At 41.5% G+C, this 25,448-nt stretch overlaps 1 protein-coding gene across 1 annotated transcript in view; it reads left to right on the top strand.

Annotated features, from left to right (window-relative positions):
• Positions 1 to 25,448, top strand: part of myo6b (myosin VIb) — a 72,771-nt gene that overhangs the window by 41,534 nt on the left and 5,789 nt on the right. The window contains exons 21-31 of the mRNA XM_060934115.1: positions 584 to 714; positions 808 to 885; positions 1,032 to 1,161; positions 1,564 to 1,654; positions 1,804 to 1,954; positions 5,342 to 5,550; positions 7,763 to 7,841; positions 11,757 to 11,917; positions 17,395 to 17,498; positions 18,155 to 18,286; positions 19,050 to 19,268. Coding sequence (XP_060790098.1) covers positions 584 to 714; positions 808 to 885; positions 1,032 to 1,161; positions 1,564 to 1,654; positions 1,804 to 1,954; positions 5,342 to 5,550; positions 7,763 to 7,841; positions 11,757 to 11,917; positions 17,395 to 17,498; positions 18,155 to 18,286; positions 19,050 to 19,268 — 1,485 coding nt within the window. The remainder of the gene's footprint in view (positions 1 to 583; positions 715 to 807; positions 886 to 1,031; positions 1,162 to 1,563; positions 1,655 to 1,803; positions 1,955 to 5,341; positions 5,551 to 7,762; positions 7,842 to 11,756; positions 11,918 to 17,394; positions 17,499 to 18,154; positions 18,287 to 19,049; positions 19,269 to 25,448) is intronic.

Raw genomic sequence — 25,448 nt, 5'->3', positions numbered from 1 at the left:
GCTTTTCTCCACACTGCCAGTGTAGCTTCAAATGTAGGACTTAAAATATATGGCACCGCTAAACACAGCTCCTCGATCTCAACGCTTCTTTTTCAGAATGTGTATATTGCCCACTGAGTAGACACATTAAATGTGAAGAGCTGTGCTTGTTTTTCATTATTTTCCCAGGGTGGTCTTAGCCTGGAAGGGCATTATTAATGAGCTTTTTCACATGTCATAGCCTGCATTTGCAGCACTTGGTCTTTCTGAGCGAGAAATAATGGTTGGTGCACTTAAGACCTACACAGAGGAGCTCTAGAGAATGAGTGTGGCCAACAAGCTATAAGTAGATAGTGTGCATGTGCAAAGGCTCATTACCTTTGCGAACCTTATGGGGGGGGCTTCCAAATTCATAATATGAAATTCTTAGTTGTGCTTCCTCTTACCGTCACTAAGCATATAGTGTAGGAAACAAAGTATTTTGTGAATAACATGTCGGTTCATATTAACCCCTTTGGACAATGAAACTGTCAGATTTATTTTTTTCAAATGTTTCTCTTCCCTGTTCTTTTCCTAATCCCATGTTTTTCTATGCTGTTGCCAGGAATGGTTTCAGTACTGGATCTAATGCAGGGGGGGTTTCCTTCCCGAGCCCCTTTCCATGAGCTATATAATATGTACAAACAATACCTTCCAGGCAAGCTTGCCAGACTCGACCCTCGCCTGTTCTGCAAGGTAAGCCTTTCTCTTTAATATTACATTTACTTTTTCCTTTCTCTTCAGAGCTTTCTGTCTCTGACCGTTTCACATGGCATGTGTCCGCTGTAGGCTCTCTTTAAAGCGCTGGGGCTTAATGAGAGTGATTACAAGTTTGGACTGACGAAGGTGTTTTTTCGCCCTGGAAAGGTAAGCATCTTCTGTGTTGGAATAAATAGTGGAATAAACAGTCAAAGCTAACACTTCAGTCATCTTTGAATTGTGAAAAATAGATAAAATAAGAGAATGCAAAGACTGCAGTATTAACACAGAGGTGACTGCTGTGTGCATCTCAGTTTGCAGAGTTTGACCAGATCATGAGGTCTGACCCAGAGCACTTGGCAGAGCTGGTCCAGCGGGTCAACAAGTGGCTGGTGTGCAGCCGCTGGAAGAAGATTCAGTGGTGTGGCCTGTCTGTCATTAAATGTGAGTTTTCACTGGGATGCTGTCTGTATCACTGCAAAATAATCTTCAAATACATTTGCTGGTCATGCAAAGGGTGACCTTTGACCCTTCACTGATAGTTTGGCAAACTCTGTCTCAATAGTTGCTGGTCTGCACAAAAGTCGAAGAAGCTAAAGTTTTCTGGAGCAACAGCCCAGATAATAAAACCACCCCTAGGTCCTTTGGTGGAAAAAGCATTTAAATCTCCTGAGTTCCTTCTTGAAAACATTACAGCAATGGAAATGTGGCTTTTTATTGATCCTCTTGTGCTGGCCGGGGACACTCAACAGGACGTTTTTGCAGTAAAAGCCTTGCCTCTGCTCTATAATTGTCCTTCTAAATGAGAAAATGTATTCTCCCTGTCCTTTCCTCCTTTTCCTGCAGTGAAGAATAAAATCAAGTACAGAGCCAGCGCCTGCATTAAAATTCAGAAAACAGTTCGCATGTGGTTGTGCAAGAGGAGGCATAAGCCTCGGTGGGTGCCAGTCTTCACACATTCAAACCACTTGCCTCCCATTAACTCATCATTTATACACCGTCTGTATCAGTAGATTTTATATGTTTAGCATCCATCCTGCTACTTTGTTTTCTTTTGACCGATGTGGATTTTCTGTCGCCTTGCAGTGTTGACGGTCTGATAAAGGTTCAGAATCTGAAGAAGAGAATGGAAAAGTTTAATGAGGCTGTGAGTGGTCTGAAAGAGGGTAAGCAGGAGATGAGCAAACAGATTCAGGAGCTGGCCACCTCCATCAACTCCCTCATGGCCAAGATTAAGGTGAGGTTGATTAATCATTATGCTTAAAAAAAACACCACATTAAGTGATTGATTACTAGATTGATGAAACCTTTTTTATCTAGGACAAGGCACATTGTAGTGTGACGTACTGTCTTTTAGTGACTTGGACACTTGGTGTCGGTTTGCCATTCATAATACAACAGGCGCCAGTCATTCCATGGACTGGTGAAGATAAACTAAAGATGCTATGCATGGACTGTTGTCTCAAGCTCCTGCTGCAATTTTCTTTGTGCATGCATTATTTTACAACATAATGTAGAATTGCTCAGATCACAACATAGAGCCCTGTTGTTACTCCAGTTAGCTTTAATGTAGAGACAACTAAAAACTCTTAAGCAGCTCATAAAATGTCGCACAGTAATGTAACCTAGCATAAAAGCAGATGGTTGGATGTTGGTTAGACTCGGGTTGCCTTTTGTATTTAATGTCTAAGCCCCATCAAAGTGATGTACGGTACAGGGTGCTCGCCCAGGGAAAGCAAGACCTGGGACGCCCATAGAAGCAATACAGGGACTGCATTAATGAGCACCTGAAGCATACAACTATACCCCTGTCTGGAAGCTCGTGTCACCAATAGGACAACCTGGCAGTCTACAGTTCATACAGCTGCCAAGAACTTTGAAGAGACTCGTTGGCATCAACTTATTGATGCCAGAGCCAGATGGAAGCCGGCAGCAAGAAACCCCACTACAATGATTCACCAATGTCCTCACTGTCAACGCATGTGTGGCTCACGCATTGGAATTATGAGCCACATACGTTCTCATCGAAGAAAAGATTGCACAAGCCAGCCATCGTCGACCACGATGGGCCACCTGAGCTAACACAATATACATATAACATAATATACCAAATCTGTGTGTGACTTGTTCCAATGAACATGATGGAACACTGGGATAATTTGACTGGCCTCCAAGTGTTGGGAAATAAATTACATGGGAGGTTACTTTCATCCTAATCTTTCTGTATCCTCTCTGCATTAGTAGTCTTTACACACTCCAAACCCTTAAAGCTAGATGGCCTTTCGATTTCATAAAATTGGTGAAATTTAGTTCTCTCTGAAAATTGGTCATTGTGAGATATGTTTATTTCTGTAATATCTCCAAAAAAAACCCCAGGCCATTCTGTGGCTGGGAAGTTATTTAATTTGAGGGGATTCCCTAGCAAATAATGTGCATGAAATCGCTCGCTTCATGCAGTCAAGCAGACAGAGGAAGGCCAGTGTGCGCATGCGCAGGTTTACCACCTTCTTTTCCTTCTTCTTTTGGGTTTTACGGCAGCTGGCATCCAGTGTTGCATTACTGCCATCTAGAGGTTTACCTTGACCATGCACCTGACAGTTACATCATTCTGTCGCTAAACGAACAGCTGATCACACCAAGGTGCTCGCTGACTGCCGATATTTATTAGCTTGGTCCTGCGTTTCCTTTCCTTCGCAACATAATGTCTTTTCTTCTCGCTTTCCATTACTGTAGTTGGTCTTTCACGTTTCATTCGCATCCTCCATTTTTCTCTCCTGTTTCAAATTTGTATCCCACAATGCCTTGCACAAATGGGGAAAGCCCACCACGTGATGCATGACGTAGTATCTTGAATTGGGTCATGGTGAAGCAGGAAAAAATAGTGGAGAATTTAGGGCCACATGGCCCTAAATTCATTAATTGTTCTATTTAAAAAATAATAATAATAATAAAATTGGAAGTCTGTGATTTGAATTCAGTAGCTTTCAGTCCACTAAATAAGAATAATTGGGTGTCAGGGAGAATTATTTTTATGACCTACACTTGAAAAATCTGAAAGGTTGTCTACCTTTAAGTCTTTTTTGTGAAAGTGGACTTTTTGCTGTCTAAGCGGTTTCTCTCTCCATTTGTGGGAACAAGGTTTTCATGTTTCAGCCCAAATGTGCACTATTGGCAGTGCGGTTCAGAAACGATGCCCTTGTCACCACCTCAGAGATAATTGATTGCTTCTGCATTAGGGATGAAACAGTTACCGGTTTCATGGTAAGCCACAGTACAATTCCTGATGGTTAGTATTACCATGTACATTTTTAATTATCATTAAAACCATGTTGATTACTGTGGTTTGAAAAGCTCATGTTAAATACTGTCCAGGATCAACCAAAGTAAACAACATTCTCCCAATATCACTATGTAAATGCTGCTTGCAAGACACCAGACATTTTGTGTGGCATTTAATTATTTTCCATTCGCCAAACCCATGTGTACATCATCACTGAAAGCACGATCAGTTAACAATTGATAACTTCAACTAAATAGACTTCAAGTTACAATTTTTGACCATAATGACTTGACGTAATCCTTGCACCGGTTTTGTGTGCTCATATCATGGTCATGACTATGTGCGGGTTTTTAATGCCATATTTTTGGCTCCATTCATTGGTCGGCTTCAGTCAGCACTACAGTTTTAACAAAATAATGGTGGCTGGAGTCCGACTCGATTGCAAAGGAGGTTGAGTGTAAGAGTTTCCAAACAGCCAAGGCTTCGAAAGTATGAGAGTATTTCAAATTGTAGCAGCTCTAGTACTATGCATGAACCTAAAAGGCAAAACCACCAAAAGTGTTGTCTAGTCATCCATTAGCAGAGAGAGCTTTTTAATATCGTTTGTCCTTGTAGCTGCTAAATACACTCCTCAGTAATAAAATATTAATACTTTTTGAACATTTTCAGCATATTTTAACAAGATTTAACAATTTAATGGTATTAAATTTTCATATGGTTTCATCTTTACTCTGTATAAAACAGCATCTGGTCCCTTTTGTATTTCTCTGTCCTGCCAGACAGTACTCAGGTAATGCTCTGGATTAATGAGGGCCTGCAGAATATGAAAGCAAGCTAACATCCTAAGTGACTAAACCTGCTATGTTGTCGTCTTTTGCTGAGAGAGTTTGAATTCTGGGAGAAATGAGTCATTCATGGCCAGGAGTTTGAGTGGGAAGTTACAATCCTCTGCTGATTTACAGTAGGTTAGGCTACTGGTAGCTGGGCATCTGAAAGCATGCATATATTTAAACTACGGAACTGACACGCTCTTCCAATTGCATTTAACTGTTTTATGAAGTTGTAGAATTAAGAAAAGATGTGATGTCTGGTTTCAGGGGTTTTGGAAGAATCGCACACATGCAGGTCTAAATTTGCTTCGTGATGCCATATTTGGACAGCGTGTGGGAGCTAGTGATGACTTACAGTAGAGGGGAAATGTAGCCAAAAATGTTTAAATCGAGTAATGACTGAATTGCGTCTTTTCCATCACTGTTGACTCCAAGCTGATGAGTGATGCTGGTTATTCACTACATTTGGGTTCCCTCTGAAAGTCTGTCTATCTTTGTGTTCTCTATCTCTCAGACAACAGAGATGAGTCGCACAGAGATTGAACAGGAGTATGAGAACCTGGTGAAGCGCTCAGAGCAACTGCTTTCCTCAATGCAGAAGAAGAAGCAGGAAGAAGAGGAGATGGAGCGGCTGAAGCACATCCAGCAGGAAATGGAAAGGGAGAGAAAGAGACGCGAAGAAGAGGCACAGTTACGCAAACAGGAGGAAGATGACCGTCGCATGTAAGGCTCACTTAATTGTTGGGGAAATTTGGTGAAGACTTGCCTTACATTGTCAGTGTTCTACAGCTTCTAGAAAGAGGTTTACAATATAATGTCCTGTCTCTCTTTCATACTCAACCATCACATAAAGCACGCCATTGCTTGATTATTCTGCGACTCTAAGGAGAAATGCTTTTCTTGCTAAAGAATGCATGTTAATTTGCACTGGTGTAATTTATCTGCCTTCTCTGTTGGCTTCTTCCTGCCCACTATTCCAAGTGACATTTCCATATATGGCCATATGGAAAAATGTGTGCATTTTTTAGGAACCCCAATGCGGAGTTTATTTGAATTAATCTCATTATCTCTAGCTGCTTTATCCTGTTCTACAGGGTCGCAGGCAAGCTGGAGCCTATCCCAGCTGACTATGGGCGAAAGGCGGGGTACACCCTGGACAAGTCGCCAGGTCATCACAGGGCTGACACATAGACACAGACAACCATTCACACTCACATTCACACCTACGGTCAATTTAGAGTCACCAGTTAACCTAACCTGCATGCCTTTGGACTGTGGGGGAAACCGGAGCACCCAGAGGAAACCCACGCGGACACGGGGAGAACATGCAAACTCCACACAGAAAGGCCCTCGCCGACCACGGGGCTCGAACCCGGACCTTCTTGCTGTGAGGCGACAGCGCTAACTACTACACCACCATGAAAATTAATATTCTCATCTCATTCTCATTATCTCTAGCCGCTTTATCCTTCTACAGGGTCGCAGGCAAGCTGGAGCCTATCCCAGCTGACTACGGGCGAAAGGCGGGGTACACCCTGGACAAGTCGCCAGGTCATCACAGGGCTGACACATAGACACAGACAACCATTCACACTCACATTCACACCTACGGTCAATTTAGAGTCACCAGTTAACCTAACCTGCATGTCTTTGGACTGTGGGGGAAACCGGAGCACCCGGAGGAAACCCACGCGGACACGGGGAGAACATGCAAACTCCACACAGAAAGGCCCTCGCCGGCCCCGAGGCTCGAACCCAGGACCTTCTTGCTGTGAGGCGACAGCGCTAACCACTACACCACCGTGCCGCCCGAAAATTAATATTAATATTTGAATTAATATTATTTATAATGGGGCGGCATGGTGGTGTAGTGGTTAGCGCTGTCGCCTCACAGTAAGCAGGTTCTGGGTTTGAAACTGCTGGTCGATTGGGGCCTTTGTGTGTTGTTGTTTTGTTTGTTTTTCCCCATGCTCTGGTTTCCTCCGACAGTCCAAAGACATGCCGATTAGGTCAACTGGCTACTCTAATTTGCCCATAGATGTGAATGTGAGTGTGAATGGCTTTTTGTCTCTCTGTAAGCCCTGCGATAACTTTGCGACTTGTCCCGGGTGTACACCACATCTTGCATGAAGCCAGCTGGGATTGGCACCAGCTCAACCACGACACTCCATAGGATAAGTGAGATGGATGGATGGAAATGATTGATAACCTGACCATTTAAAAAATTGATATAAGCTGACATTAAAAACTGAAGAAAAACAAAATTATCCACTGTCATTAAAATTATTTGAAATGGCATAAGAATGCTGAAAAAAAGTGTTCTCTTGTCTATCACTAGATATCTCATCTCATCTCATCTCATCTCATCTCATCTCATCTCATTATCTCTAGCCGCTTTATCCTGTTCTACAGGGTCGCAGGCAAGCTGGAGCCTATCCCAGCTGACTACAGGCGAAAGGCGGGGTACACCCTGGACAAGTCGCCAGGTCATCACAGGGCTGACACATAGACACAGACAACCATTCACACTCACATTCACACCTACGGTCAATTTAGACTCACCAGTTAACCTAACCTGCATGTCTTTGGACTGTGGGGGAAACCGGAGCACCCGGAGGAAACCCACGCGGACACGGGGAGAACATGCAAACTCCGCACAGAAAGGCCCTCGCCGGCCATGGGGCTCGAACCCGGACCTTCTTGCTGTGAGGCGGCAGTGCTAACCACTACACCACCGTGCCGCCCATCACTAGATATAATTCTGAATAATAAAAACAAAACAAAAACTTAGAAGCTTGGTCTGAATTGAGTCTAATGAGCTGTATCTGGTGTGCTGGAAATAGCAAAACCTATCCTGATGAAATTTGAGGAATATATTTTGCAGTGTGCTCTTTTCTCTTGGCATAAGATCCTTCCTTATTCTCAATTACCACAGGAAAGCAGAGATGGAGCAGAAGAGGAAGCAGGAAGAGGAGGAGAGGAAGAAGCGGGAAGAGGATGAGCGAATCCTACAGGTATTATAGATTTACATTTTTACTACATTGATTTTATTTTTCTTTTGCTGGCCTGTATAGAATACTGTCCTCCATTCCCTATTGATTTCAAGGCCCATGGCAAGTCACTCTGTCAGTCAGTTTATTTGCATGTTCGTTTAGAACATGTGATGTATGCTGTTCACTTCCATTACTATAGAGGCTTTGCACCATCAGGTGACCCCATAGCAATGGTAACTACACTGCCATGACGGGGCACGCTTGTAGTGTTTCATTCAGCCGAGTTAGTTGTTACTGATCGGTATTGGTAGGTTTTGAGGCATTTTTGGATGTGCAAATCATTTTGAACAAAACAAAGACATCAGATTTTTTAATTTACCAAAAGTAATTCATCATCAGAGGAAAAAAAACCTAGAAAATTTTCTAAATGGAGAAGGGAAAATGGGAGAAAAAAATATTTGGCTGGAGTCAATGTTGAACGGAGAGGTCAAAAACCTTGTAGTATTCTCATTTCATTTCCATGAAGATAAGAATTCCAAAAAAAATAATTTCACAACTGGAGAAAGGTGCTCTTTCTTATCCAGTGAAGTGAACATGAGCAACACAGCGGCTCGGTATCACCTAACCTTCACGGAGACTTAAAGTGCATTTACATTCGGGGATCCTTTGGAGCGCGTTGTGCATGCGCTTGAGACCCAGTCATTATGGGAGATACTTGATGCTGATTTGAGCGCAATCAGCATGTGCATAGAAGGACACTGTTTTCACAGAGACTTTGTGAAGTATTCTGTCAGGTCTGCGGCAGTAGACGGATCTAAATGCAGGAAGAGTGTTTAATAGCAGGTGCGTTATTTACAAAAATAAAACCGAAGGCAGAGTCATAAACATGACTAGAAACAAACATGACAGTGATAATACTTCACAAAGCCTCTGTGTCCTTACATGTGCGTGCTGTTTGCATTCATCAGCATCAGGTGTTTCCCATAACGACTGGATCCCAAGCGCGCACACAATGTGCTCCAAAGGATCCCCAAATGTAAATGCATTTTAAGTCTTTGTGAAGGTGAGGCTGTGCCGAGCCGCTGTGTTGCTCATGTTCGCGTCACTGTATAAGAAAGAGCACCTTGCTGCAGTTGCAAATTTATTTATTGGAATTCTTACCTTTGTGGAATGAAGTGAGCATACCATCGGGTTTTTGACCTCTCTGTTCAACACCGAGTCCTGCCAAATGCCCCCCCCCCTTCCCTTCTACATTTAGAAATTTCTCTCGTTTTTTCCGCTGATGATGAATAATTACTTCTGGTAAATAAAAAAAAATCTGATGTCTTTTTCGTTCAAAACAATTTGCACATCCAAAAATGCAGCAAAACCTTCCCATACTGATCAATAACAACTAACTCGGCTGAATGCAGTACTATAAGCATGCCCCCTGTCATGGCGGCGTAGTTACCGTTGCTATGGGGTCACATGATGGTGCAAAGCATCTATTGCACTGGTTTTGAGCTACCACCAGAGCCTGGGTGCATATACTTGGTCATAGATGTCAAACACTTTTTCTTTGTTCTGGCACCAGCAGTGAATGTGAATTCAAGGATTTATTGAAATGCTGAAAGTAGATGAAAGAAGTTGCAAGCTGATTATCTAGATGAGGTCTAGACATTATCAAACTATTTGGTCAGCTCCCAGTGAAGCAGTTATGCCTAAATGTTCGTACAAACTCTTCTTTCAAACTACAGCAGCGTTACTGAAATGTTCTGTTTGATGGGTCCCATTGCAGATCTCCTACTCTTCTGGTGACAGGTTATTGGAGAGATTCAGGGAAAGCCTGAAATTGTTTGTTTTTAAAAAGGAGGTTTATAGAATGCCTTAGATTGTTTTAAAGAAGAACATGCAGTCAAAATCACACCAGAAGAATAGGCAAAAATAATTGAATAAAACAAACATTACACACAGTGATTAAATTAATTACCTCCAACAGAAATAATTTAGGCGGCACGGTGGTGTAGTGGTTAGCGCTGTCGCCTCACAGCAAGAAGGTCCGGGTTCGAACCCCGTGGCCGGCAAGGGCCTTTCTGTGTGGAGTTTGCATGTTCTCCCCGTGTCCGTGTGGGTTTCCTCCGGGTGCTCCGGTTTCCCCCACAGTCCAAAGACATGCAGGTTAGGTTAACTGGTGACTCTAAATCAGGGGTGTCAAACCTGATCCATAAAGGGCCGTGTGGCTGCAGGTTTTCATTCCAGCCATGCAGCAGCACACCTGACTTGGCTCATTCAATCAACTGAACTGTCTTCACACAGTCAAATACTTGCAGCCACACCCACCCTTGATTAAAGGGTGGGTGTGTCAGTTGATTGAATAAGCCAAATCAGGGTGCTGCTGCATGGCTGGAATGAAAACCTGCAGCCACACGGCCCTTTATGGATCAGGTTTGACACCCCTGCTCTAAATTGACCGTAGGTGTGAATGTGAGTGTGAATGGTTGTCTGTGTCTATATGTCAGCCCTGTGATGACCTGGCAACTTGTCCAGGGTGTACCCCGCCTTTCGCCCGTAGTCAGCTGGGATAGGCTCCAGCTTGCCTGCGACCCTGTAGAAGGATAAAGCGGCTAGAGATAATGAGATGAGATGAGAAATAATTTTAAAAAATCACTTTGGAAAAATGATTGCCACCTGCAAGGATTAAAAGCAAGAACAAAAAACACTGCTAACCACTGTAAAATATGCATTAGTGTTTGTTGAAAACCAACCTGAAATTTTAAGAAGGTTAATACTTGGCGATAGATAGGTGTAACAAGGTAATGGCTCCAAAATTTTCATCTTAGTTTTTAAATTTAAAACTAAAGTCAAACCTTTGGACACACCTTCTAATTCAGTGGTTTTTCTTTTACTTTTTTTTTTTGCACCAAGGATTGCATTTAATTTTGTTGTATTTATTTACAATGACAAAGATATTCTAATATTCTAAAATCCTATTGATAATAGGACTCATGATGATAAAACTTTTGGATTCAAGGGGCCAGCACGTGCCCGCGCGCGCGCACACACACACACACACACACACACGTGTGTAACACATATGTTTCTGTGTCTTTTTGAATCAAGGAGTGTTTTTTCTTTCTTTCTATGGGTTTATAAATAAAATGCAATCTTTTAAATGGGTTAAAATACGCAGTACCAGACAAAAGTTTGGACACCGCTTCTGATTCAGTGGTTTTTCTTTAATTAATAAAAATAAGTCACTTCATTTCTGAAAGCAATGATGGATGTTGTTTCTCTTTACTTAGCTGAGCAGTTCTTGACATAATATGGATTAGTACAGTTGTGGAATCTGGCTATTTACTGTATTTTTATTATTTGACTATTTACTGTTTGACCTCAAACACATTAAGAAGGCAAGAAATTGCACAAATTAACTGTTGATGAGGCACCTGTTAATTGAAAAGCATTCTAGGTGACTACCTCATGAAGCTGGTTCAGATAGTGTACAAAGCGTCATCAAGGAAAACAGTGGCTACTTTGAAGAATCTAAAATATGAAACATATGTCAACAGTATTCTTTTTGTTTACCACATAATATATGGAACATATATGGAATTATTTCATAGTTTTGATGTCTTCAGTATCGTTCTACAATGTAGAAAACAGTCAAAATACAGAAAAACCTATGAATGAGTAGGTGTGTCCAAACTTTTGACCGGTACTGTATATGGATGGTCATCAATATACCTGTATACAGCATCAGAGTATCACCAATGTGTGGTAATTACTGTATTCATTTAGAAGACATTTTATTCAAATCCCCTTAGAAGTAAGTAAGGCAAAATACAATCCAGGCATATAGCTGCAATAAGGGCTTTGCTCAGTGTTTCTGCCATGGCTCTGTGGCAGAACTTGTGATAGCACTGGTAACCTGAGCCAGGGTGTGCGTGTGTGGTGCAGGTGGAACTTGACCTTCAGTTGGCTCTAGAGCGGGAGGAGGAGGTCCAGAGGCAAGCAATACTGGAACAGGAAAAGAGGGATAGAGAGCTGGCCATGAGGATCGCTCAGAATGAAGCTGAACTCATCCAGGATGAAGCTCAGATGGACCTCAGCCTACGCAGGTATAAACACATGCATACACACAGCAGCACTTCCCTGTCAATACTGAAGCTAGTGTCAGGTAATGTTAGAACCACAAGAATTCTACTGATCACAGCTATTCTAGCATTGAGATTTCCATATGAAAAAAGGCCGGCTGCTGCTTTTGTGAAATATCCAAAAAAAAAAATCAAAACTGCAGCCAAGTAGACAGAAAACTGGCTTTGTGATTCAAACTAACATTATGTCCACCCCCAAAGAGCCACAATTGCCACAAGGCTCAACTGTCACACGGACCTATAGAGAGAGCGTGTATTCATTGTGAAGGCATGTGATGAATGAAGCTATGATGCTGCCCACAGGGCTTAATTTTGAATCTTCTATTTAAGGAAAGAAAAAGCCAGAATTAATTTTTTTCTCACATTGGTCATGGGTAACCAGACAACTTTTTCTGTCATTCCCTTTTCCAGTGATGGATTAACAGGCATTGCTTTTTGTACACGAAGAGATAATTCAGACGCACAGAAAAATCCTCCTTTGCCTGACCCCAGCTCACTCTGACAAAGCCTATACACTAGCCCTGTGTCCGGAATCGCTCCCTACTCACTATACAGGGCACTATATAGTGGGGACACTATTTTGTAGTGCTGTCCGAAACCTTAGTGAGGATTATTTACACCCTATATAGTGCACTCAAAGTATCCCACAATGCATCACAAAAAGTAGTGTACAACCGATGGTCACTAACCAAAGCAATATATCCCATCATGCATTGCAGTTGTGCTGAAAGAAATCAAATTAAAAGCCTCAAATTTGATTTAATAAAAGGCAGCGGCAAAGAAGAAAGTATCCAGTCTTGATTTTTTTTTTAAAACTGAAAGATGCAGGTACTTTTTGTATTGATTAATGTAGGAAATACGCAGGGGTGCAGATCCGATGTCAGGATTGGGGGGGGGGGGGGGGGGGACACAAAAGTGATTTTTTTTTTCTTTTTTCTTTTTTTTTGCCCGTATGCAACTCATACCATGCAACCATAAATCACAACTTCGTAGAGGCTCGCCACATCATTCAAAAACTACTGCACAGGGAATCATTTGTCTGAAAATACATTTGTTTGTACAATTTTGAATAGTTTAGGGGATTTTTATTGGGGGGGGACAATTCATGTTTTTCAGAAATTGGGGGTGGGGGGGGGTTATGTCCCCCCCGGGATCTGCACCCATGGAAATACGCTCAGTTTAATATGTATTTATCACAAAAATACATGCATGTATTTATTATTTTGAAAACCCACCATCTGACTGATCTGGCACGTTTTAATTGTGCGACAGTAACAATGTAAATACCGGCACGATGGACTAGTGTCCGAAAGCGTTTTTTCATTTTACCACTGAGCTCACTATGTAGTCCTCTATATAGTAATTCCCTTTATAGGGAGTAGTGAACGAGTGAGCGATTTTGGACACAGGGAAGTTCTCTAGTCTTCTCTAAATGTAACACTAAACTACACTTCAACTTTCTGCTACATAGCAACCATAAACAATGGGCAAATTCTGGGTTGAGATTAACATACTACTTTTATTCATTAACAAATCCTTCACTGTATTCAATATAGGGGATGGATCATTTTTGTTTATTCACAAACAAACAAATAGTTTTTTTTCCAAGGTCAGGTTTGACCACATGATCATTTAGTTCACTGAATTTATTTAACATTTGCAATATTTTCAGTACCTCAGTAAGCCACTATACAAATATAGACTCCCACAAGGCCACTATTAGAGAGCTGGACTCTTACTTGGCAATCTTAAACTAAATCCATTTGTTTACAGTCCCAAGCTTTGTACAGCATCATAGCTCATGCGATTACTTCAGTTACATTTTAAACTCTCTAGTCTGGTACATGAACTGCTCTTCTAGAGCTAGAGCATAAAGTACATGCTCAGTCATCCACTCATAAATTTGTTTGTGCTTGTGCGTTTGTGCATGACGTTTGCTGACACCTATGTGGGTTAAGCAGTGGGACAGGCTGAGCTAAGCAGCTTTGCTTCTAACAACTGTCAAGAGTCAAAAGGAGTGTCCACAAAAGTGTGTCTCTGGGTGTCTCAGCTTCTCTGCAACATGCTCACAGAAGCAAACAGTGAAACACAGACTAACTTTTTTTTTTTTACCAATTTTTTTTCTTGTTTTCAGATAAACAATGTAGAATTGTATGAATGTATTAAAACAGCATAATATATCATTTTTATAAACTGGTGGTATTCTGCAATTTGAAGGAGTCGCAATAAAACATTTAATGCTGTTTTTAGAATGTTGCTCTTAAATTCTGAACTGAGCCACTCAATTCCCAGTCAAAGCTTCTGAGGAATTCCAGTGATTCCAATGAACTTTACTGAAGTATAAAGTATGGGGCTATTTTTGTCGCAAAATTATTTGCAAATGTGTGTGTAGAAGTGTATAACTTTACAGTGGTGCTTGAAAGTTTGTGAACCTCCCAGAATTTTCTATATTTCTGCATAAATATGACCTAAAACATCAGATTTTCACACAAGTCCTAAAAGTAGATAAAGAGAACCCAGTTAAACAAATGAGACAAAAATATTATACTTGGCCATTTATTTATTGAGGAAAATGATCCAATATTACATATGTGAGCAGCAAAAGTATGTGAACCTCTAGGATTAGCAGTTAATTTGAAGGTGAAATTAGAGTCAGGTGTTTTCAATCAATGGGATGACAATCAGGTGTGAGTGGGCACCCTGTTTTATTTAAAGAACAGGGATCTATCAAAGTCTGACCTTCACAACACGTTTGTGGAAGTGTATCATGGCACGAACAAAGGAGATTTCTGAGGACCTCAGAAAAAGCGTTGTTGATGCTCATCAGGCTGGAAAAGGTTACAAAACCATCTCTAAAGAGTTTGGACTCCACCAATCCACAGTCAGACAGATTGTGTACAAATGGAGGAAATTCAAGACCATTGTTGCCCTCCCCAGGAGTGGTCGACCAACAAAGATCACTCCAAGAGCAAGGCGTGTAATAGTCAGCGAGGTCACAAAGGACCCCAGGGTAACTTCTAAACAACTGAAGGCCTCTCTCACATTGGCTAATGTTAATGTTCCTGAGTCCACCATCAGGAGAACGCTGAACAACAATGGTGTGCATGGCAGGGTTGCAAGGAGAAAGCCACTGCTCTCCAAAAAGAACATTGCTGCTCATCTGCAGTTTGCTAAAGATCACGTGGACAAGCCAGAAGGCTATTAGAAAAATGTTTTGTGGACGGATGAGACCAAAATAGAACTTTTTGTTTTAAACGAGAAGCGTTATGTTTGGAGAAAGGAAAACACTGCATTCCAGCATAAGAATCTTATCCCATCTGTGAAACATGGTGGTGGTAGTATCATGGTTTGGGCCTGTTTTTCTGCATCTGGGCCAGGATGGCTTGCCATCATTGATGGAACAATGAATTCTGAATTATACCAGCGAATTCTAAAGGAAAACATCTGTCCATGAACTGAATCTCAAGAAAAGGTGGGTCATGCAGTAAGACAACGACCCTAAGCACACAAGTCGTTCTACCAAAGAATGGTTAAAGAAGAATAAAGTTAATGTTTTGGAATGGCCAAGTCAAAGTCCTGACCTTAATCCATTTGAAATGTTGGGGAAGGACCTGAAGCGAGCAGTTCATGTGAGGAAACCCACCAACATCCCAGAGTTGAAGCTGTTCTGTACGGAGGAATGGGCTAAAATTCCTCCAAGCCGGTGTGCAGGACTGATCAACAGTTACCGGAACCGTTTAGTTGCAGTTATTGCTGCACAAGGGGGTCACACCAGATACTGAAAGCAAAGGTTCACATACTTTTGCCACTCACAGATATGTAATATTGGATCATTTTCCTCAATAAATAAATGACCTTGTATAATATTCAAGTATAATATTTTTGTCTCATTTGTTTAACTGGGTTCTCTTGATCTACAGTACCTTTAGGACTTGTGTGAAAATCTGATAATGTTTTAGGTCATATTGATGCAGAAAAATAGAAAATTCTAAAGGGTTCACAAACTTTCAAGCACCACTGTATCTCAGTGTGTGTGTGTGTGTGTGTGTGTGTGTGTGTGTGTGTGTGAGATCAGATTTGTAAATGTGTAAAAGAAACTCCGAATGCGTACTGAGATTTGCAGTATGTACAGGAATCTGCAAATGTGTACACATTTCACATTTTGTCTACACGTTCACATCTATACACGTATTTACAGATTTGTCTACACATACAAATCTCAATACACATTTAGAAATTTTTTTTCTTTTTTTAATACACGTTGACGTATCTGATTTCACACACGGATTTTGAATGCACATTTGCAGGTTCTTGTACGCATCTGCAAATCTCAGTACATATTTAGAGATTCTTTTATACATTTACAAATCTGATTACGCACACACAGATTGAGATACAGTTATATAACTCTTCACACACATTTGCCCTTAAATTTGCTACAGTAATAGTCCCATAGGGAAGTTACCTGCTGAGACTGCAGGAATAGTGACAGTCACCGAACTGTAACTTTTTGGTGTTCCATCTCCCAAAAATTATTCATAATCATATACAAACCCTGAGATTAATATAGATCGGTCTAAATCACATATGCATACTGGTAGTGTGCCAATTGAAAGCACAACCTCAGCAACTTTGTGGTCCAAGCTATACCTCAGAAACGCTCAAAGTACAGCAACAAGAACACACGTCACTACTTTTCTTATATGCCCATCTGTCAACTTTCACTTTTCCTTATTGACATATTGGTTCTTTGGAGATATTCTCCCACCAGAAGTCAGATGTAGTAATGAATGGGATATTGAATCAGATTCTGGTTTTGAAGTGCCATCGGACCTGTTTGAACTGACAGTTGCTCCAGTTGAAATGTAGTAATCATCATCATCATGGTTTCCCTAGTGCAGCTGCACAACAGCCTTGGGGCGCTCTTCCTTAAAACGGTTTTCGAGGAATCGCAAGAAATCGTTCTTCTTAATCATCATTCTTCTGGCCTGCTGTTTGTCAAGAGCACGATGTTTTGACTTTGTCAAGTACATTTTGACTTTGCTTTGAGCTGTAAAAAAGGACTGGCATGATCCTTATCTTAAATCCCTTACCTTAGATTACTTTAAATCCTTATCTGCTAAATCCCATTCACATGCTTCCTCTTTATTCTTGCAGGGTTTTTTTTTTTTTAACATTTTCCTTCCATTAGCACTTCCACTGGCTGAACTAGCTCCAGCTAGTTCACCATTGCAAAGACATGCCCTGTTTTTCTCTGTGCCATATTGATTCAGTCTGTAATTACTAAAGACAATAAACTGTGTCTTTTATTTGAAGTTTCAAATTGAGGCCTTTTCACCCACAGCCTAATTAATCTGATCAGTGGTTCTTTTTACATTTCCTGTGAACGCAGCTCACTTGCTTGTTTTACTGGGTAAATGAGTTTGATTCTGTGCTTTCAGGGGTCCACAAGTACAAGCCAGTAAAGCCGCCATCGGGGTGAAGAAGTACGACCTCAGCAAATGGAAATACGCAGAGCTTCGAGATGCTATCAACACCTCCTGTGGTAAGAGTGGGGACTATTTCCGATTTACTTCTCCCATATTTTACTGCCAGCAGAGATTATTTTTGGGGAAAAAATACGTTTTAGTCTGTAAGATTTGTAGAAAACATTTATTCCTATTCAAAATAAGAACATAACCATATTGTCAATCTCATCTCATCTCATCTCATCTCATTATCTCTAGCCGCTTTATCCTTCTACAGGGTCGCAGGCAAGCTGGAGCCTATCCCAGCTGACTACGGGCGAAAGGCGGGGTACACCCTGGACAAGTCGCCAGGTCATCACAGGGCTGACACATAGACACAGACAACCATTCACACTCACATTCACACCTACGGTCAATTTAGAGTCACCAGTTAACCTAACCTGCATGTCTTTGGACTGTGGGGGAAACCGGAGCACCCGGAGGAAACCCACGCGGACACGGGGAGAACATGCAAACTCCACACAGAAAGGCCCTCGCCGGCCCCGGGGCTCGAACCCAGGACCTTCTTGCTGTGAGGCGACAGCGCTAACCACTACACCACCGTGTCACCCCATATTGTCAATTAATGATTTAATTTTTTGCTCTTTTTTGACAGAATTATTGACAGTGTACATGAATGATAACAAAGCAATACTATGCCATTTTGTTGAATCCAAATGTCACACTTTTGTAGATATAGAACTACTGGCAGCATGCAGAGAGGAGTTTCATCGTCGTTTAAAGGTCTACCATGCCTGGAAGTCAAAGAACAAGAAGCGCAACACTGAGACTGAGCAGAGAGCTCCCAAATCTGTCACTGATTATGGTAATATAAAACTGCTGCATGTTTATACATGGTGGATGCATCATGTACATCAAGATTCTCAGAATAATGGGTGTTGTACTGTGCACTCCTTGAGTTTCTCAGAATTTCCTTTGTGAAAGGAAAATGTCATTTCTATAGTGCACAGCAGCTGAGGATGCAAATTCCACTATACAGTGTTGTGCCCATACATCTGTTTTGTGTATGTGATGCTAGAGCACACCACAGGTGAACTAAATGGTTCTCTTATTTCCCCCAGATTTTAACCAGCCTTGTTATCTCCCGATTAGCTTTCCTGATGTGTTTAAGCACACAGCTAGAAGCAGTTCTCACAGAATACACTGGTGTTTCCAGGCAATTAAAATTAATTGTGATATTTCATCTTAAAAGGCGCAATGTCCTGTTTTCTTCCTTGACATTTGCTTTCTACAGGTGACAAGTGTTCACCTGCATAAAACAAGCTACTTTGTTCGAGCCACATATCCTGTGTTACGCTTGCCAGCATGCATATCCTCACATCCTGAGGCAAAATCTGTTTGTTTACTTCAAACAGATTGCATTTTCCACCAGATTTTTTTTAGCTAATATCATTGCTCTGATTGAATCCGGTGCTGGCTTGCTGTTCGTCATAACTCTTTCTTGAATTTTTTATTCATAAAGGATAGTTCAAACAGAGATCAGAAACAGTTGTTTCTTTTATTTTTATGGTATTCTACTTTTGTCTTGCTTGCATACCATTTCTAATTTATTGGTGATGTCATTCCAGCCCAGCAGAACCCAGCTCCTCCTGTTCCTGCCCGGCAGCAGGAGATTGCAGTGAATAGGCAACAGCGCTACTTTCGCATTCCTTTCATCCGTCCTGCAGACCAGTATAAAGACCCACAGAATAAGAAGAAGGGCTGGTGGTATGCTCATTTTGATGGCCCTTGGATTGCAAGGCAAATGGAGCTGCATCCAGACAAACAGCCTATTCTACTGGTAGCAGGTAGTCAAGCTTTCCAGTACTTAGAAATATAATCAAGCATTTTCAAACATTTAACTTCTGTACATACTGAGTTTTCAAATAACTAACATTTGTGAGAAAGACCATGCTTGGAAGGCGGCACGGTGGTGTAGTGGTTAGCGCTGTCATCTCACAGCAAGAAGGTCCGGGTTCGAGCCCTGTGGCCGGCGAGAGCCTTTCTGTGCGGAGTTTGCATGTTGTCCGTGTGGGTTTCCTCCGGGTGCTCCGGTTTCCCCCACAGTCCAAAGACATGCAGGTTAGGTTAACTGGTGACTCTAAATTGACCGTAGGTGTGAATGTGAGTGTGAATGGTTGTCTGTGTCTATGTGTCAGCCCTGTGATGACCTGGCGACTTGTCCAGGGTGTACCCCACCTTTTGCCCGTAGTCAGCTGGGATAGGCTCCAGCTTGTCTGCGACCCTGTAGAACAGGATAAAGCGGCTAGAGATAATGAGATGACCATGCCTGGAGCTACACCTTCTCCCTAGTTAACGTTGTATAAATTTGTCATTTTTTTTCTACATATGATGGAAACTCTGCATCCACCACTTCCCTGTTTCCTCCCTACCATTCAATGATTCTTACCCAGCACAAATCAGAAACAGTCCACACACACCCCTTTCCACCATCATCACCACCACCACACACAGTAACAGTTCCACAATCCCTCTTGATGCTATTTAGTTGAAGGTGTAGTCTGCACTTGCAAAATCTTATAATAAAGCTATTAGTAATCTAATATCTCTACATCTGTAGTAATTACCAGGTAAGAATTTTGATATGTTTGTCAGTCCTTAGAAAAGAATAGAAAACTTGTTTATTCAAAACTCCTTTATAATTGATTTCAGGTACCGTAGTTGTTGATTTCTGTTACTAAAATTTAAAACAAACAACTATATTAATGTCAGCTCTGAAATAATCGTCACTCTTTGGAAAAATGTCTGTGGTTAACTAGCTTAATATCCTGCTAAAAATATGAGCGAAACCATATACGTAAATACTACTATGCACCACTAGAATTTCTTATGAACAAAATGTAACTGAAGTATATTGCCATTTACAGTGCCTTGCTAAAGTATTCATCCTCCTTGGTGTTTGTCCTGTTTTGTCGCATTCCAAGCTGGAATTAAAATGGATTTTTGGGAGGTTAGCACCATTTGATTTACACAACATGCCTACCACTTTAAAGGTGCACATTGTTGTTTTATTGTGACACAAACAAGATGAAAAAAACAGAAATCTGGAGTGTGCATAGGTATTCACCCCCTTCCGTATGAAACCCCTAAATAAGAGCTGGTCCAACCAATTCACTTCATAAGTCACATAATTAGTTTTATTTAAGATCCACCTGTGTGCAATCAAAGTGTCACATGATCTGTCACATGATGTCTGTATAAATCAACCTGCTCTGGATGAACACTGACTCTGCAACACTACTAAGCAAGCAACATGAAAACCAAGAAGCACTCCAAACAGGTCAAAGTTGTGAAGTAGTATAGATCAGGGTTGGGTCATAAAAAAATATCCCAAACTTTGAATATCCCATTAAATCCATTATAGCAAAATGGAAAGAACGTGGCACCACTACAAACCTGACCAGAGAAGGCCGCCCACCAAAACTCACAGACCGGGCAAGGAGGGCATTAATCAGAGACGCAACAAAGATACCAAAGATAACACTGAAGGAGCTGCAAAGATCCACAGTGGGGATGGGAGTATCTGTCCATAGGACCACTTTAAGCCATACACTCCATAGAGTGGGGCTTAATGGAAGAGTGGCCAGAAAAAAAGTCATTGCTTAAAAAAAATCACATTTGGAGTTTGCCCAACAGCATGTGGACTCCCCAAACACATGGAAGAAGATTCTCTGGTCAAATGAGACAAAAATTGAACTTTTTGGCCATCATGGGAAATGCCATGTGTGGTGCAAACCCAACACCCTGAGAACACCATCCCTACAATGAAGCATGGTGGTGGCAGCATCATGCTGTGGGGATGTTTTTCATCTGCAGGGACAGGAAAGCTGGTCAGGACTGAAGGAAAGATGGATGGCACTAGATACAGGGCAATTCTGGAGGAAAACCTGTTTGAGTCAGCCAGAGGTTTGAGACTGGGACGAAGGTTTATGGTCTAGCAGGACAATGACCCTAAACATACAACTAAAGCTCCACTGGAGTGGCTTAAAGGGAAACATTTAAATATCTTGGAGTGGCTTAATCAAAGCCCAGACCTTAATTCAATTGAGAACCTGTGGCATAACTTGAAGATTGCTGTATACCAACGCAACCCATCTAACTTGAAGGAGTTGGAGCAGTTTTGCCTTGAGGAATGGGCAAAAATCCCAGTGGCTAGATGTGCTAAGCTAATAGAGACATACCCCAAGACACTTGCAGCTGTAATTGTAGCAAAAGGTGGCTCTATAAAGTATTGACTTTGTGGGGGTGAATACCTATTCACACTCCAGGTTTGTTTTTTCATCTTAATTATTGTTTGTGTCACAATAAAACAATAATTTGCACCTTTAAAGTGGTAGGCATGTTGTGTAAATCAAATGGTGCTTAACCCCCCCCCCCCCCCCCCCAAAAAAAAAAAAAAAAATTCCGTTTTAATTCCAGCTTGTAATGCAACAAAACAGGACCAACACCAAGGGAGATGAATACTTTTGCAATGCAGTGTATATTGTTAACCTTAATTGTTAACAATGTATTGCCATTCATTTAAGTTGACCTGTGCTGTTAGGAACCCTTAAGCAATAACCCATGATTTCCTGAATCATCATTTTTTTATAGTCCTTTATTAGTCCATGCAAGCATGGGTTGGACTGTCATCTGATTCTTTTCCTCCATTCGACTTGGTATTGTGCAAGGCAACTTGATATTCCTTTGGATCATAGATCTTGATCAACAACTTGACGCCAGGTTTTCCGAAGGTGGACACGACCCTTGGAACCATTCACCTCCAGGCACCGGACACTTTTTGACCAGTTGCTTTCATCACATCTCTCTACGTGGCCAAACCAACATATTTGACAATGTTGTACCTTGTTTGCGATAGAGTCAATGCCGCCAAGACTCCTCAGTTCATCACAAGGTTTCATCTCCTTTTGGGAGGAGCCACACATCCAACGTACCATGGCCATTTCATTACGATGAAGTCTCTGAACAGCCTCAGATTTAATGGCCATATTTCACAACCATACATCAATGCTGAACGAACAAAGATTTGATACAATTTGCCCTTCAGTTTCAGTGATGCAGCTTGGGAAGTTAGAAGAGGCAGTAACTTGTGGAATTTTTTTCCATCCACTGCGCACTCTGTTGATCACAGTAGATTCAACTCCATCACAGGCATCCAAGACATCACCAAGATAGGTTCTGCTATCAATAACCTCCGGATTGCAGTTACCAAGTCGTACCTCTGTCACAAAGTGTTCTGAATTCAAATCTCCAGAGCAACGTTTGCAGCAGAAGACAACAACCATTGATGATGAACCTTTTCATCATTCATTAATGATTCTCTGGCGTATTAATACAAAGTAATACAGAGACCAAAATCCCTTAGCCATTCATCAACATGGGCTAGATTAGAAACTCTGTGTTAACCTAAATAAATCAGGCATGGGCTATAAAAGATACCTCTACACTTGAAATGCCCATGTCCACTGGTAGAGTAATAATTAATTTTAAAATAAGGCAAGTTGTAATGAACCTACAGTGAGGAGTGAAGTTAAAGAGGTGTAAATTTCTCTAAGGATCACGATTAGATATTTGCAGAAGATGGTAGCATTTTGGGATCAACATATCTCCAAATTTACAATTGGACACAACTTCCATGCCAATACATTGTTTGGAAGGAATGCAAGAAGAAAGCCTTTTGATTCATCTAACCACAAGCATAAGTGCCTGGAGTCCTGAAACTTTGACTGAAACTGGGTTCTGATGTCATATGAGACAAAAATAGAGCCTCTTGGCAACAAATGCTCAAGAATGAAGGCTCTACAGAAAAGACTCCAATCCCCACTGTTGGGTGTGGTGGAGGATAAGTGATGTTGGGTTGTTTTACCATAACCTGGGGACTTGTCCAGAGTGTACCCCGCCTCTCGCCCATAGTCAGCTGGGATAGGCTCCAGCTTGTCTGCGACCCTGTAGAACAGGATAAGTGGCTACAGATAATGGATGGATGGATAGGTTGTTTTACTTCCATAAGCCATAGTGTTAATTTACATCCCATCATAGGCTTCATGAACTAGCAGGACATTTTAAATGAGATGAAAAGTGTCTGGAGAAGAAGATCTAGGGGTAATTTATTCAGGATAAAATTATCTCATATGTTTAAGTCTAAGAAGGTCCTGGGTTCGAGCCCCGGGGCTGGCGAGGGCCTTTCTGTGTGGAGTTTGCATGTTCTCCCCGTGTCCGGTTTCCTCCGGGTGCTCCGGTTTCCCCCACAGTCCAAAGACATGCAGGTTAGGTTAACTGGTGACTCTAAAAAATTGACCGTAGGTGTGAATGTGAGTGTGAATGGTTGTCTGTGTCTATGTGTCGGCCCTGTGATGACCTGGCGACTTGTCCAGGGTGTACCCCGCCTTTCGCCCGTAGTCAGCTGAGATAGGCTCCAGCTTGCCTGCGACCCTGTAGAAGGATAAAGCCGCTAGAGATAATGAGATGAGATGTTTAAGTCTTTAATTTTCTGTAAAGCTGCTTTGCGACAGTGTCGGTTGCTAAAAGCGCTGTACAAATAAACTTGACTTGATCTCAGAGTCTGGAGGATGTGGAGGCATTCAGTATTGAGAACTGGTCTCCTGCTCAGTGTTCTTCAATCTCATCAAGAAGACTCGGTGCTGTTATACATCCAGGGGTTTCAATAATTGTGACGCATGATTTAGTTCAGTCAGTTGTTTAAAATTCTCTCATTTTTAGTATGAGATTACACAGATTAGACACAAAAAACACAACTTTTTAAAGCCATTTTTACCAAAGGCGATGATGATTCTGTAGCTGATGCCATCATTAAACTTGAGCAATAAAAGGCTTGGGATGAAATAGACATGACCTAATATCTTACAAAAGCTATATTTATGTAGTTTTATCCAATATTCGAACAGGAACAATACAACAAGACTGTCAATGATGGCATAGCTCACTCCGGCCCTGTCTAGTTCAGAAGGAATGGTCTAAGGCCACCTTGCGCAATAAATGTTGCAAGCTATCAAGCTATATACACTATATACAAGGTGTGTGTGTGTGTCATACGTGTGTGTGTGTGTGTGTGTGTGTGTGTGTGTGTGTGTACAGTGGTGCTTGAAAGTTTGTGAACCCTTTAGAATTTTCTATATTTCTGCATAAATATGACCTAAAACATCATCAGATTTTCACACAAGTCCTAAAAGTAGATAAAGAAAACCCAGTTGAACAAATGAGACAAAAATATTATACCTGGTCATTTATTTATTGAGGAAAATGATCCAATATTACATATCTGTGAGTGGCAAAAGTATGTGAACCTTTGCTTTCAGTATCTGGTGTGACCCCCTTGTGCAGCAATAACTGCAACTAAACGTTTCCGGTAACTGTTGATCAGTCCTGCACACCGGCTTGGAGGAATTTTAGCCCATTCCTCCATACAGAACAGCTTCAACTCCAGGATGTTGGTAGGTTTCCTCACATGAACTGCTCGCTTCAGGTCCTTCCACAACATTTCGATTGGATTAAGGTTAGGACTTTGACTTGGCCATTCCGAAACATTAACTTTATTCTTCTTTAACCATTCTTTGGCAGAAGGACTTGTGTGCTTAGGGTCATTGTCTTGCTGCATGACCCACCTTCTCTTGAGATTCAGTTCATGGACAGATGTTCTGACATTTTCCTTTAGGATTCACAGGTATAATTCAGAATTCATTGTTCCATCAATGATGGCAAGCCGTCCTGGCCCAGATGCAGAAAAACAGGCCCAAACCATGATACTACCACCACCATGTTTCCCAGATGGCATAAGGTTCTTATGCTGAGATGCAGTGTTTTCCTTTCTCCAAACATAATGCTTCTCATTTAAAACAAAAAGTTCTATTTTGGTCTCATCCGTCCACAAAACATTTTTCCAATAGCCTTCTGGCTTGTCCACGTGATCTTTAGCAAACTGCAGACGAGCAGCAATGTTCTTTTTGGAG

This window comes from Neoarius graeffei, chromosome 11, assembly GCF_027579695.1.
Source record: "Neoarius graeffei isolate fNeoGra1 chromosome 11, fNeoGra1.pri, whole genome shotgun sequence".
In the NCBI taxonomy this organism is placed as follows: Eukaryota; Metazoa; Chordata; class Actinopteri; order Siluriformes; family Ariidae; genus Neoarius; species Neoarius graeffei.
Note: the sequence above shows the minus strand (reverse complement) of the source record. Positions and strands in the feature narration are given on the sequence as shown.